The sequence below is a fragment of the Callithrix jacchus genome, chromosome 20, assembly GCF_049354715.1.
Source record: "Callithrix jacchus isolate 240 chromosome 20, calJac240_pri, whole genome shotgun sequence".
Classification (NCBI taxonomy): domain Eukaryota; kingdom Metazoa; phylum Chordata; class Mammalia; order Primates; family Cebidae; genus Callithrix; species Callithrix jacchus.
The window spans coordinates 11,865,846-11,878,557 of record NC_133521.1 but is presented as its reverse complement, the minus strand read 5'-3'; the positions used below and the strand labels follow the sequence as shown (position 1 = coordinate 11,878,557).

Genomic DNA, 12,712 nt, shown 5'->3' with positions numbered 1-12,712 from the left:
CTAGAAATGCAAATTTCATAACCAGTGATTATGACAAAGCTCAGAAAACAGAACTGTATATCTTTATCTCAACTGAACGCCTTGACTTTGGTCACTGTTGAGTATTGGTGAATATACAGGGCACAGCAACTATATGTATATTTTAATAAAAGAAATTTGCAGAGTTCCACTTAGGAAAACAGGTTGTATCTGTCATTCCACTAGAATATAAGTTTCTTGAAAGAACTTTCATCAGTTTTGTTCACTGCTGTATTCCCAGAACCTGAAACAGTGCTTAGAAAACGACAGACACTTAATAAATAAATGTATGTTGGATAAATAAATGAATCAATGTTTTCTCAAAAAGTTTAAGAAGCACTGACCATAAGAAACAGCCAGCCAGCAACTGATCACAGTCAGAAACCTGCCAGAAACAGAGTTCATGCTAAAGCCCATGTGTTGATTTTACAAATAAGATTCACAGAATTCAATTGGCTTTTGTCTCCAATAAAACTGTTCAAATAATGACAGTAACAATGGCGATAACATTAACAACACTTGCCTCAACAGTTGCTGAATTGTGGGGGGGAAAAAAGTAACCCTATCTCTAGACTCATTTAATCTTTACTCTAAATTTATACAATGTTTCAATTCCTACACATTTATGAGGAGGTTTTATGGAGTTATCAGGTTTTATGGAGTAATCTGGATCAGAGACACAAAGAACTTTCTTCTGCTAAGGGCAGCAAAGAGCAGAGACTGTAATTATTAAAAGAGAAGGGGCAGATGTATTTAATAAGAACCGATGGCAATTAGCAGGCCAGTGCCACCCTGCTTCTCCCTGGAATCTCTTCCATTTATTCCTTGTGCCCACTTCAACACTGCAAACAAATTTATCTAGTTGCAATGGGCAGCTACCGAACTACAGATGCCAAACTTCTAGTTCCCAACTAACAAGGTGTGCTGGAGTAAGCAGCCACTCTCTTTAGGATGAATGATAGCATCTGACTTGGTCTGAAGACATGGTCACAGGTTGTCTCCGCAGATAACTGCATCAGTCTCATTATCCCATAGCCCATCCTCAAGGTGAGGAGCTCTGCTTTTGTGAACACAGCTCCAGGTTCTGGTCCAAGTGCCAAGTCACCGACACTAAGGTTCGTAACTATGCTGATACCACTAAAGCAGATCAGGACGTTAGCAGGTGACCAGGAAAAAGCTGCCTACGGACTAGAAGCTATATTAGCTTCAGCTTTTTCCCTATCCCTACTGAACTAAAACCCACTGCTTTATTCAGAGGCATGTCCTAGGGCAGTCTTTACAATTCTCTTCTTCCAGGCCATGCCAGTTTTTCCTCTTCTCGCCCAGCTCCATTTCACTTCCAGGAAAGGCAACAAATCAGGAATGCTGGCTCAGGGAGGAGACCATGTCTTTCTGTCCTGGTCTTAGCCCAGTCCCATGGTGTTTTCTTCCTCAAGTACACCAGAGTCAGCCTGTGCACACAGCATCCCTCTTTGCGCATGCTGGAATAAGAGCCTGGGGTACCATCTTGGGGCTTAAACACCAGAGAATTGCATAAGAGGTTCCACCTTACTTTCAGTTTCAAGGTTTCTACCCCCAGCAAGATTAGATTAATAACCAGTGCTTGCTTTCAGTATCAGAGACCCATCTCGACTTCAATTTCAAGATTTCTACACCGGGCAAGGTTAAGAAAAAGAGCAAAAAAAGCAACAGGCCAATATCACAAGTGGCCATTCCTCTTCAGAAGTCGTAAAGAACACAAAGTACTTACAAACACTGGAATGGATTGAGAGAAAATTATTTGATAAATCTGAATGCCAGGCATTCTTCTAGATGCCAGGGATATGTGGTAAACTGCCAATGAGGTCCTTTGATACAGGGCATTATTCTAATGGAAGAGATAGCTTTATGCGACAAAGATCTGGGGTGCAAATTTGTTCTTTTGTTTGGAGACAGGGTCTCACTCTGCCACCGAGGCTGGAGTGCAGTGGTGAGCTCGGTTCATGGCAACATCTGCCTCCTGGGCTCGAGCACTTACTCCCAGCTCAGTCTCCCCAGTAGCTGGGACTACTGGTGTGCGCCACCATGCCTAGCTAATTTTTTGTATTATTTTGTAGAGATGGGGTTTTACCATGCTGCCCAGGCTGTTCTCGAACTCTTCAGCTCAAGCAATCCACCCACCTCTGCCTCCCAAAGTGCTGGGATTACAGATGTGAGCCATTGCACCCAGCCTGGAGTGTATTTTACAGCTGGTAAACAAAAACAACAAATGTCCTATCCTCACAAAACTTTCATTCTGGTAAGAGAGATGAAAATGTAAACACAGAATCAAGTCCATATATAATTAACATCAGGTTACTTCATTTTATAAGCTTCTATCAAAATATAAGTTCCCTCAGGGCAGACCCCATTGCTAAATTACCTTATGGTTTCACAGTGCCTCCCAGAAAAAAGACTTAAAGTGTGTGTGCTAGTCATTGTATTCATATTAACTACCATCTCCCCATTAAATGATCTATAGCTGAGACGCATGTCCTACTCATCTTGATATTTCCCACACAGTGTCTAGCACAGTTACTTGCACCTAATAAACACTCAATGAATAATAGTTCATTGCTAAACTGGACAGCGCCGACTTGTCGGTTTTGCATATAATCCATGACTAGCCAGGAGGCAGAAGGAGAGACAGATACCTGTGGAGAACACCTCCATGTGCTAGTTTTAGAACCCAAGCTAATCCACGTAAGTAACTTATACAAAGTGTTATACTTGTTGAGCCCAGATCAAAGTTCTAAAGCTGATTAGCTTGGAATAGTAAATCCTATTCATTACACATTCTAGGTTCTAACAACCAGATTTTGCAGCCTTAACAAAGATGTCCAGAGTGGATCCATTCTGGGGGTAGGCGGTGATGGCTGGGGTCATAGAGAATAGAAAGATGATTAACAAATAAGACTGCTGTTTTACTAGTCCAGAAAAAATATGGGAACTCGGCAGTTTTTTGGAGCTGCCAAAGCCCAACATGAGGAAAATATTTATATAAAGTTATCTGGATCTTAAGAGAGTCACTTTTAACTAGAAGCAAGTAGTTCTAAAAGCTTTTCTAAAAAACTTCCATAAACATTATTTGAAATGAATCTCAGCACCATTTTTAAGGCTCCTTGGACCCAAATGAAGTTGTCTCCTACGGGAGAACAGTAAGTTCTGCTTGAGCCTAAAAGTTAAAGAGCTATAAATGGACCGAGTTTCCATTTAATCAGCCTACATTCCTATCCAGTGTGCACTGCTGAATGAAATGTAAGAGAATGGTAGGAGAAATAAGTAATCTCTAGAAAAAAATAAGTGGGGCCACATACAAATAAAGAAAGAGCCAGGCCTGAGCATGGTAACGGGGAAATGGGCACCGCTGCAATTTAGTGACAGCCCCCTTTGGAACCCCACCCCTTCTACAAGCCAAATATTCTTAACAGGCTTGTGAGCTCTTTACCACTAACAAGAGGGGTAAGTCCCTAAGTCTGCCATGTTTAAAAATATCCCACTGAAGAAACAATGGTTTTCAAAAAGCACAGGAAAAGATGCTTGACGCCATTAGTCAGTAGTGAAATACAATTCAAAACCACAATAATATACCACTAGGATGTCTACAGTCCAAAAGAAAAGAAAAGAAAAGAACTGGTAATGACGAGGACATAGAGAAATTAGAAACTTTGTGCGCTTTTGTTGGGAATATAAGATGGTGTAACAGATGTGAAAAACAGCCTGGCAATTCCTCAAAAAGTTAGACACAGAATTACCACATGACCCAGCAACTCCATTCCTAGGTATATACCCAAGAGAACTGAAAACATGTCACTCAAAAACTTGTACATGAATGTTGACAGCAGCATTATCCATGATAGCCAGAGTCAACCCGCCCAAATGTCCATCAATCGATTGCTGTCCAATAATCCAAATGCCCATCAGTTGATTATTGGATAAATAAAAGGTGGCACATCTATCGAGTGGAGTATTATTCACCAGTAAAAAAGAATGAAATACTTACATGCTATGACATGACGCATCCTAAAATCAGTATGCCGAATGAAAGAAGCCAGACATAAAAGGCCATGTACTGTATGATTTCATTTATAACAAATGTTATAAAATAGACATATCTGTAGAGATAAAAATTAGATTGGTGGTTTCTAGGGACTGTGGGGAGAAGGGGAAATTGAGGGTGGCTGTTAACAGATGCAGGGTTTCCTTGTGGGGGAAGAAGATGCTCTGGAACTGCATAGTGGTAATGGTTGCACAATCTTGTACATATACTAAAAAAATCACTTAACTGCACACTTTGAAATGATACATTTTGTTATATGAAATTTTATTATACATGACTTATACTTCAATTAAAAAAAAATCCTAATGGCCTTGCTTTTGTCTTTTTTTTTTTTTGTATTTACACCTGACTTAGCAAAAATTTAGGGCCATGGCTTTAAAGTTAAAAAGCACGATTGATTCTCAAAGTGTTTGCCATCTCCCTGAATTATCCTCTACCTGGCTTTCTGCTCACTCGAAATCCCCCCGGACATAGATAGTCAAATCAAAACCTTGATGAAAAATATGCTAACTTTGGGTAATGTTTAGAAGACTTTTGTTTTGATTTCTAACGTAATGATTGTCTGAGTGAGGCTTGTATTACGAGACAATGAAGTTCAATATAAAGGGTTTTCACCACAATTCCAGTCCTCCAAGACATCTACCATTAAATACTTTCCTGAGTGGGTCAGAGAACTCGCCACTCTGTTGTGGTAATAATTACCCTTATCGATTAGCGGCAAATAAATGGACATATAGCCTCACTATGATGTTTCTTTGAAAAAAAGAAAAAAGAAAGAACCAAACATTACTCAATTAACGCTCTGGGCTTTCGTCTCGTATTTACAGAAAAGCTGCCAGGTTGTAGTAAGAATAAGACACTGTTCAAGAGTCCCATACATATTTAGTACCAAAGAGTGCACAATAATCAGTGGTCAAAGGCTGATATGGACGCAATTTTTTTTGGAAAAGCATTTTCTCTAACACTTGATTTACCTAATTATGGGTAAAGCAGGCAGAATAAAATGTTTGCTTCTCGTTCTGACTTCAAGGCAAAGGAAGCCCAATCCATTCCTGAAGCTAAACTATGAATAATTATTCCATAATAAACAACACCCTCAAAATTTTCAGCCATCTAGGAAAGACGCCAGGGCTTTGCAGAAGGTAAACAAGGCACTGACTTTTAATATATTTTATTTAGAACGAAAACTCGGGTGTGGACATTAAACTGTACCTTTTCTTTGGAGCACTTTTCAAATGATAATTTCTTCCACTGTCACCATTAAATCTTAATCCATTCCAGCTCCTTGCATGGGTCATTGAGTCTATATGTACTGCTGTTATTTTAAAATGTTTCCCCTTGGTGGGGAAAGAGGGGGAGAAAAGATGCTGAGAGCCAGATGGGCCTCTTCACAGTTCATTTATCAAACCTAATACGCTGGGCCCCACCCTCCTCTCACTCACGATTGCGGTTAAACTTCCATATAATTTGGTAATCATTTTCATTATCAGAGAGTGACCCTAAAGTAGCCTATCCTGGGACACCCGGTCCTTGCAGCTGCTCTTTTTCTGCCTTTTCCTACAGTAGACCCTAAGAACCTCAGAGTTTATTAGCTACAGACTGACCTTTGGGCTGCGTAGGTCAAGAAGGGGTCGGATCAGAGGGCTTGCCCAGTTCTTTAAAAGCTATAACAAGCTGTCCATCAGGCAGAGGGGACTGGATAAACAAAGGCGAATCTTCAGAAATTCTGTCCCACTTCTGTTAACACTTACCCTGTATTCACACAGCTTCTCCCAATGTCCTTTGGATCATTCAACTCTGGGGAAGTGAATAGACAGCCCTAATAAGCCTATTTGGAGAGGGTTGTTTATGGGATTACCAAGCTTGGAGAAGGAAACCCGAAGCACTCAGATGTGCCTCTAGAGTCGCTGGGTTGTGTGACACTGTGACAAACTCGGTTACCCCAAGTCATGCAAAATTGACACTTTCCTCAAAAAGCTAAATTACAAGGAACATATGCTTCAGTTTAAGAGACTTCAGTGAGTCCCAAACAATGGCTTGGCGCCCGACCTGAGAGACAGACAAATATTTTATAACCAGGTTACAAGTTTTACTTAAAAAATTCTCCTTAATATGATCGCAAATGAACCTGCTAAAGAGGGGTAAAAACCTCTATTACAAAAGACTTACACTAAAGTTATTGCCAGCTGTGGCGGCTCCGTTGACCTAAATTTCTTGAAGTTGTACAATTCATAATGCATTCTCTAATGTGCAATATAAGGTAATTAGAGTCGTCTGTATTTAACTTTCAGAGGAAAAAAAATTTCTATTATCTAATCGAACTGATCCCCTGATAGCTTTGATGAAAGTAAAATACTGTAACCTATTGCTTGGCCTTTGGTGAGTGCTAATTATTTTCTGTCAAGGCACATTTTTCCTTGTGTAATTCCGAAGTACACAATAGGCCAATCTCTGAAACCAGGCTGCTCAGTAAGCACCGCAGTGGATGTTTTATGACTTTCACCACCACCCCGCTTGACGGCTACTCGAGGCAATGCCCAATTCCAGACAGCCAGATGACACTTTGATGAGGAAAAGAAAGGTGTATGGTAACCGTCTGTTTATACGGATCGCATGGATGAGTCTGTAGATAGGTCACTAGGATGGGAAACATCAAATAGGGATGGAGAAGGGGCGGGGAGAAGGATTATGGTTATTTAATACTCTGAGGACACTTTTCCTTCTGAGATCTCAAGACACCAGCCTCTTGAAATTTTCTTTCAGGTGTTTAGTTTTAAGGGGGCCTGCACAGTGTCAGCTGCTAAGCTCTTTCTTTCCTCCTCCCTTAACACAAAGGACTTGAGAATTTTTGTTTCAGTTGCTAGACTACATCAACTTCAACACTGGCTCCAGCTTCTGATTAAATTGTTAGCAGTAAGGGCCAGAAATGCTGAAAGCAGATTCCTTTCAAACAGGCCACTTCGACCATGTTGTCTAATGATTTGGTGTATTAAAAAATTATTGTTAACAAACCAAATGCACTCAACAAAAGATATCCATTGGCGCTCTCACTGGGCCACGTGGTCTTTGGACAGAAGGGAAATGGAGGAGAGATTACAGAGGAATTCTTTCTTCCTTTCTATTTAATTTGAATCATCATGGGGAAGACATGAAACATTAAACACACACAAACCCCTTAGATGTCCCCAAACTGATATCCTATTCCTTAATATTTGTACTTTAATGAATATACATGCTTAACTTGTAATACAAAGAACATTTTAAAATTAGTTATTGAAAGCTAAATTGGAAATCATTTAGTCATTACTTTAGTTGGAACCGTCTGCTGCTGGCCAGGCGTGGTGGCTCGGGCCTGTGATCTCAGCACTTTGGGTGGCCAAGACAAGAGGATCATTTGAGGCAAGGGGTTTAAGACCAGCCTGATAACATGGCAAGACCCTGTCTCTATTTTTATAAATATTTTTTTTTGAAAGAAACTGTCTGCCATTTACTCCGACTATACCATGAAAAAGATGGGGGAATGGGAAGGGAAATACTGTTGGGAATTTTTTAATTACTATTTAAATACAAGTCTGAATTTAAAGCTAACACACATTGAAAAAGCAGCTTTCTGATACCCAGTGAGAATCAATACTTCATACTGTCTCCTTTCTTGGAAAATGCTCATCTTCAGCCTTGTTCAGACAAATCTATTTTTATAATTATTACAAGTAAAGCTATCAATTACTGTAAATTCTTTTTAAATGAAGTCATTTGGGGAATATTATACCTATCAATAAATGTTCTGGACTCCCAGGCACATAGAATTTTTAAGCACCAAATAAGACTCTGAGACAAAATATGCCCCACCCTTCCTGATTCCTCTCCCTCGTGCTTAGAGACAGATGACAATTCAATAATTTTTACAAACTACAGATCTAAAAGATGACCCTAACATGTGAGAGAACTAGTTCTCACCTCCCACAATATCAACTCTTTTTCAAAAAAGAGCAGGATAACATGATATTGACTATGCAAGCATCAGTTCTGTAAAAACTTTTCACCAGTAACAGTTTCTAAGCACAGGTAACTTCGTGGAAAGAGACCAGGTTGAAACAAGAGTCATTCCTAGTTGGTCAACCCTAAAAATGGGCTTGATAAATAGACTACAGTCATTGCCATAGAACAATTTTTTCGAGGTTTTGGTTAACGGCGAACCTTATATATGTCAGTGGTCCCATGCCATAAGATTATAACACCATATTTTTACAGTACCTTTTCTATACCGAGCTGTGTTTAGATACACTAATACTTACCGTTGTGTTACGACTGCCTATGATATTCAGTAGAGCAACATGCTGTACAAGTCTGCAGCCCAGGAGCAACAGGCTATGCCATATAGCCTATGTGTAGAGCAGGCTCTGTCATCAAGGTTTGTGTCAGTGTAGTCTATGATGTTCACACAATGGGAATCGCCTAAGGACACATTTCTCAGAACCTATCCTCATCATTAAGGGATGCATGACTATGCTTTCAAGTAATCTGCTCTGCACAGAGTGATATAAGAGCACTATACGGATTTCCCTGACATCTGCCCTAATGAAATAGCAATGCTAGTCTTTCAGACTGTTGATTAAAAAGGGTTCTTCAGCATCAGGTACTTATATTACATTATGCTCAAAATGCACACATGCATGCTAAATTGGAATTTATTCCTGATAAATTGTGTAAGCATTCTGATGATGCCAATGGATCATTACAATTAATGTAGGTACCATGGACAGGAAAGCTAACTTTACCTGAAAGCATCTTAAATATGCTTATTTTTCATGGCCCCCTCAAAGGAAAGGGACGAGGCCAGCCATCAGGAAAGGCTCGGCCAAATATAGTTCTTGTTTGTCAAGAACAACAAATCCCATTTCATAACAGAACTAACCTGGCATGCCATTCCCTCCTCAGGTTCTGGCGCGCAGTGAGCGAGGCAAGGATGGCAGTCAAGATTTCATTCCTTTGTTCCACGGGGAGCCCCTCTCTTTTAACTTCATGAAGCACAGCATTTGTCTACAAGAAATGATCCAAAAAAGAGAAAGAAAAAGTGAAAAATTAATAATAAAAAAAGCCCATAAGCAAATAAGGACAGTAAATCAATGGCTTTTTTATTACAGTTCCCCTGCTAACAAATCAATACAGTAAATGATGGCCAAAAATGGCCAGCATATTTTGTGTTTAATCAATGTACATGGCACATAAGGTAAACTCTAAAGCTCCATTGCCTTAAGTAACACATCAAGATACTGCGCATTCTTACTCTAATTTTCTCAGCACACCAACGGTTGTTTTTTTCCTGGGAATTGCCTACCATGAGCTATTATTAGAAATGATTTTCACGTACACTTCACTGTGAGTTGTTTGTTTTGCCTTTTTAAAAAAGAGCAGTCTCTGACTTTCACTGTTTCCTGCCACCCAGCTGAGGCTTTCTCTGCCTCTCTTATTTGAATCATTACTTTAAATTTCTACCCATGCCTGCAATGTTTTACAGGGGAAGATGGGGAAAGATTCACTCATTTTTCTTGCTTGTTGCAAATCAAGATCTTGCAAAGAAAATAACGGGAACACGAAAATCAGAAAGACCATTTCTTTGAATAAGTATTTCAAAGAACATCTTTAGATTTTATAGATTTTTTTAAAATTTAAAGTTAGTGTGGCTTCTCTGGAGATTTTATAACCAAAGCAATTGCTAAAAGGAATAAAATTGTCATTTCAATTTCAATGAAATTGTCTGCGTTCTAAGTCATTAAATATATTTCTTATCTAACAGATGCCAATATATTTGTTTACTTAAAAAGCATACCCATAACTTGGTTCTCATGTAAATTGAAACACTGCTCCCTCACTCTTTTATAGCATCTGACAGTGCATATTTACTGTTTTCATGACAACCTTGAGAACAGGACTAATGAACCCTTGTTGTTTCTGTTGCATAATTCCATACCTCATCCCCTTTGTCTGGCAACATCACCTAAATCCCCTCTTGCAAAGTCTTTTCTTTCACGGTATAAAGTCTTAGAGGGACTGTCAACCAAGGTGTCCTATCCTCCCCTATCAAGGATGTGGGCCAGACCAACGTGATTCTTTTTCAGGACTTTAGACTCTTGAGAGGAATGATAAAGAAATGAGGGAAAATGCAGAGGCAATTTATCAATTCCCTTAATTCCTTCCACCCATGGTCCTCAGAGTATCTCTAGTTCCCGGAACTTTCCAAGTCCAGATCATTTGCTTTTCCTTTCATAGTGTCAGTCTCCCAATATCCTTTCAGTAAAGTCTCATTTTGTTTAAATTCACCAGGGCTGGGCACGGTGGCTCATGCCTGTAATCCCAGCACTTTGGGAGGCAGAGGCAGGCAGATTGCTTGAAACCAGGAGTTTGAAACCAGCCTGCCCAACATGGGGAAACCCCATCTCTACTAAAAATACAAAAATCTGCCAGGCAAGTGGCATGCACATGTAGTAACAGCCACTTAGGAGGCTGAGGCAGGAGAATTGCTTAAAACCCAAGAGATGGAGTTTGCAGTGAGCTGAGATCATACCACTGTACTCCGGCCTGGGCAACAGAGTGAGACTCCATCTCAAAAAACAGCCACAAAAAATTCATCAGAACCTGTTTCTGCTGCTTATCATTGTTAACTGATGTAAACCTATAAGGCAGAAAATAGCAACAGTGTGAAAGAGCCTGGGTAATCTACCTGATACTAGCCAGGAAGGTGACCCTGATCCTGCCTCCTGGGGTCAGTATTCCATCTACTATGCTAGGAGATAAGCCCAGTTCTCAAGCAGCTTCTGTGGCAACATGTTCAGCCTTCCAGCACAAGGAGGAACGTTCAGCTTCTCTAGGTAATTCCACCACATAAAACCCAGGATCCAGGGGTTGCAAATTCAAATACACACTAGGCCAGGCAAATAACATGAATGAGTTAAGCAGAGGTTACTGAAAGAGAGCACATGTTCTGCCTAAAAAATGCAACCACTATTCAGATCCAGCCAGCTCTGCCACTCAGAAAAGCTGACTCATTAATGCCAGATTCATGAATTTTCAAAATAAACAAGAAATCTGGTGTGTGTGTGTGTGTGTGTGTGTGTGTGTGTGTGTGTTTAATGTAAAAATTGATTTTGTAAATCTTGTAAACTCACTAAATTTTTTTTCTAAATGACACGTGGGTCAAACGAGAGACACCAATGGGCTGAATATAATTTAGGCATCTACCAATCTGTGATCTCTAATCTAAAAGATGTCTAACTTCAGAGAGGTCTGAGCATTAGCTGGTGTTCTAACAACAGTACCACTCCTTGTCTGTGACAAACTATCTCGCATACTTAAACTTGGAAGGAACCTCAAAACATCATGTAGTTTTATCGGCCAGACACGGTGGCTCACACCTGTAATCCCAGCACTTAGGGAGGCCAAGGTGGGTGGATCACCTGAGATCAGTAGTTCAAAACCAGCCTGGCCAACATAGTGAAACCCCATCTCTACTAAAAATACAAAAAATTAGCCTGGTGTGGTGGCAGGCATCTGTAATCCCAGCTACTCAGGAGGCTGAAGCAGGAGAATCACTTGAACCCAGGAGGCAAAGGTTGCAGTGAGCCAAGATCGTGCCACTGCACTCCAGCCCAGGAAACAAGATCGAACCTCTGTCTCAAAAAGAAAGTCATATAGTTTATTGTTATGTCTGTAGGTATATACATTATTTTAGCAAAATGCAAAAATGTATCAAATGAAAGACAAAGTAGACATCTAGCTAGCTCCAAAAACATGATCAAAATAAAATTATTTCCCTCTGTGAATCTATTTAAATGTTTATTTTTTTAAAATGCCATTTACCTCTTCCTTTCCTTTCATATCATTTGCATTTTATCCAGCGGCCCTTGTTTTCCATAGGCCCTGAACAGTCTTAAGAGGGGAAGGAACAAGGATGTAAGGAAGAAAGTCTCACAAAGAAATGGGATGTTGCCTGTTTACTTCAACACTGTATCCCATTGCCCACAAAATAATTGTCAAATCAGTGAATAAAGAAGGGACTTGAAAAATAAGTATTACAAAAACAAAACAATGAAGGCAATCTTCTTTTAAGAAATTACCATTACATAAATGGTAAACTCATAAAATGGATACAGTAAGAAATAGTTACATGCTTTACAAGAAGCTCTTCACTTCACTAAGGGACTCACTCTAAGGTTTCTTGAAATAACCAGATCCTGTAGTTCAAGAATTTCCTCGACTTCAGTTATTCTGGCACATCCCCATAATTCTTGCCATATTTGTATATGAACTATATAATACAGTATTTAATATTTTCATTTAAATGGACTCATTTTCATAGTAATTTCTAAATAGAAGCAAAAAAAGAAAAAGAATACTATGAAAATTGGCTTTTGAAAAAAATATAAATTGACTTCAAATGCAAAATGGTAAAACCAATGGTACTTATAAATGAGACAATTATAAAAGTAAATATAAACAAAACTATATATCTATTACATTCTAGATCGATATTGTTGCTTGCTGAAGGCTCTGAGGCTAAAGCACGCTCTCTCTTTGTAAAAGAAGATATTAACAAGTGGTTGAGAACAACGATGCAGC

At 39.5% G+C, this 12,712-nt stretch overlaps 1 protein-coding gene across 5 annotated transcripts in view; it reads right to left on the bottom strand.

Annotated features, from left to right (window-relative positions):
* Nucleotides 1–12,712, bottom strand: part of FTO (FTO alpha-ketoglutarate dependent dioxygenase) — a 431,427-nt gene that overhangs the window by 179,095 nt on the left and 239,620 nt on the right. For all 5 annotated transcript variants that reach the window (XM_035282681.3, XM_035282682.3, XM_008985872.5 and 2 more), the window contains one exon: nucleotides 9,012–9,136. In XM_035282681.3, the coding sequence (XP_035138572.2) occupies nucleotides 9,012–9,136 (125 nt within the window). The remainder of the gene's footprint in view (nucleotides 1–9,011; nucleotides 9,137–12,712) is intronic.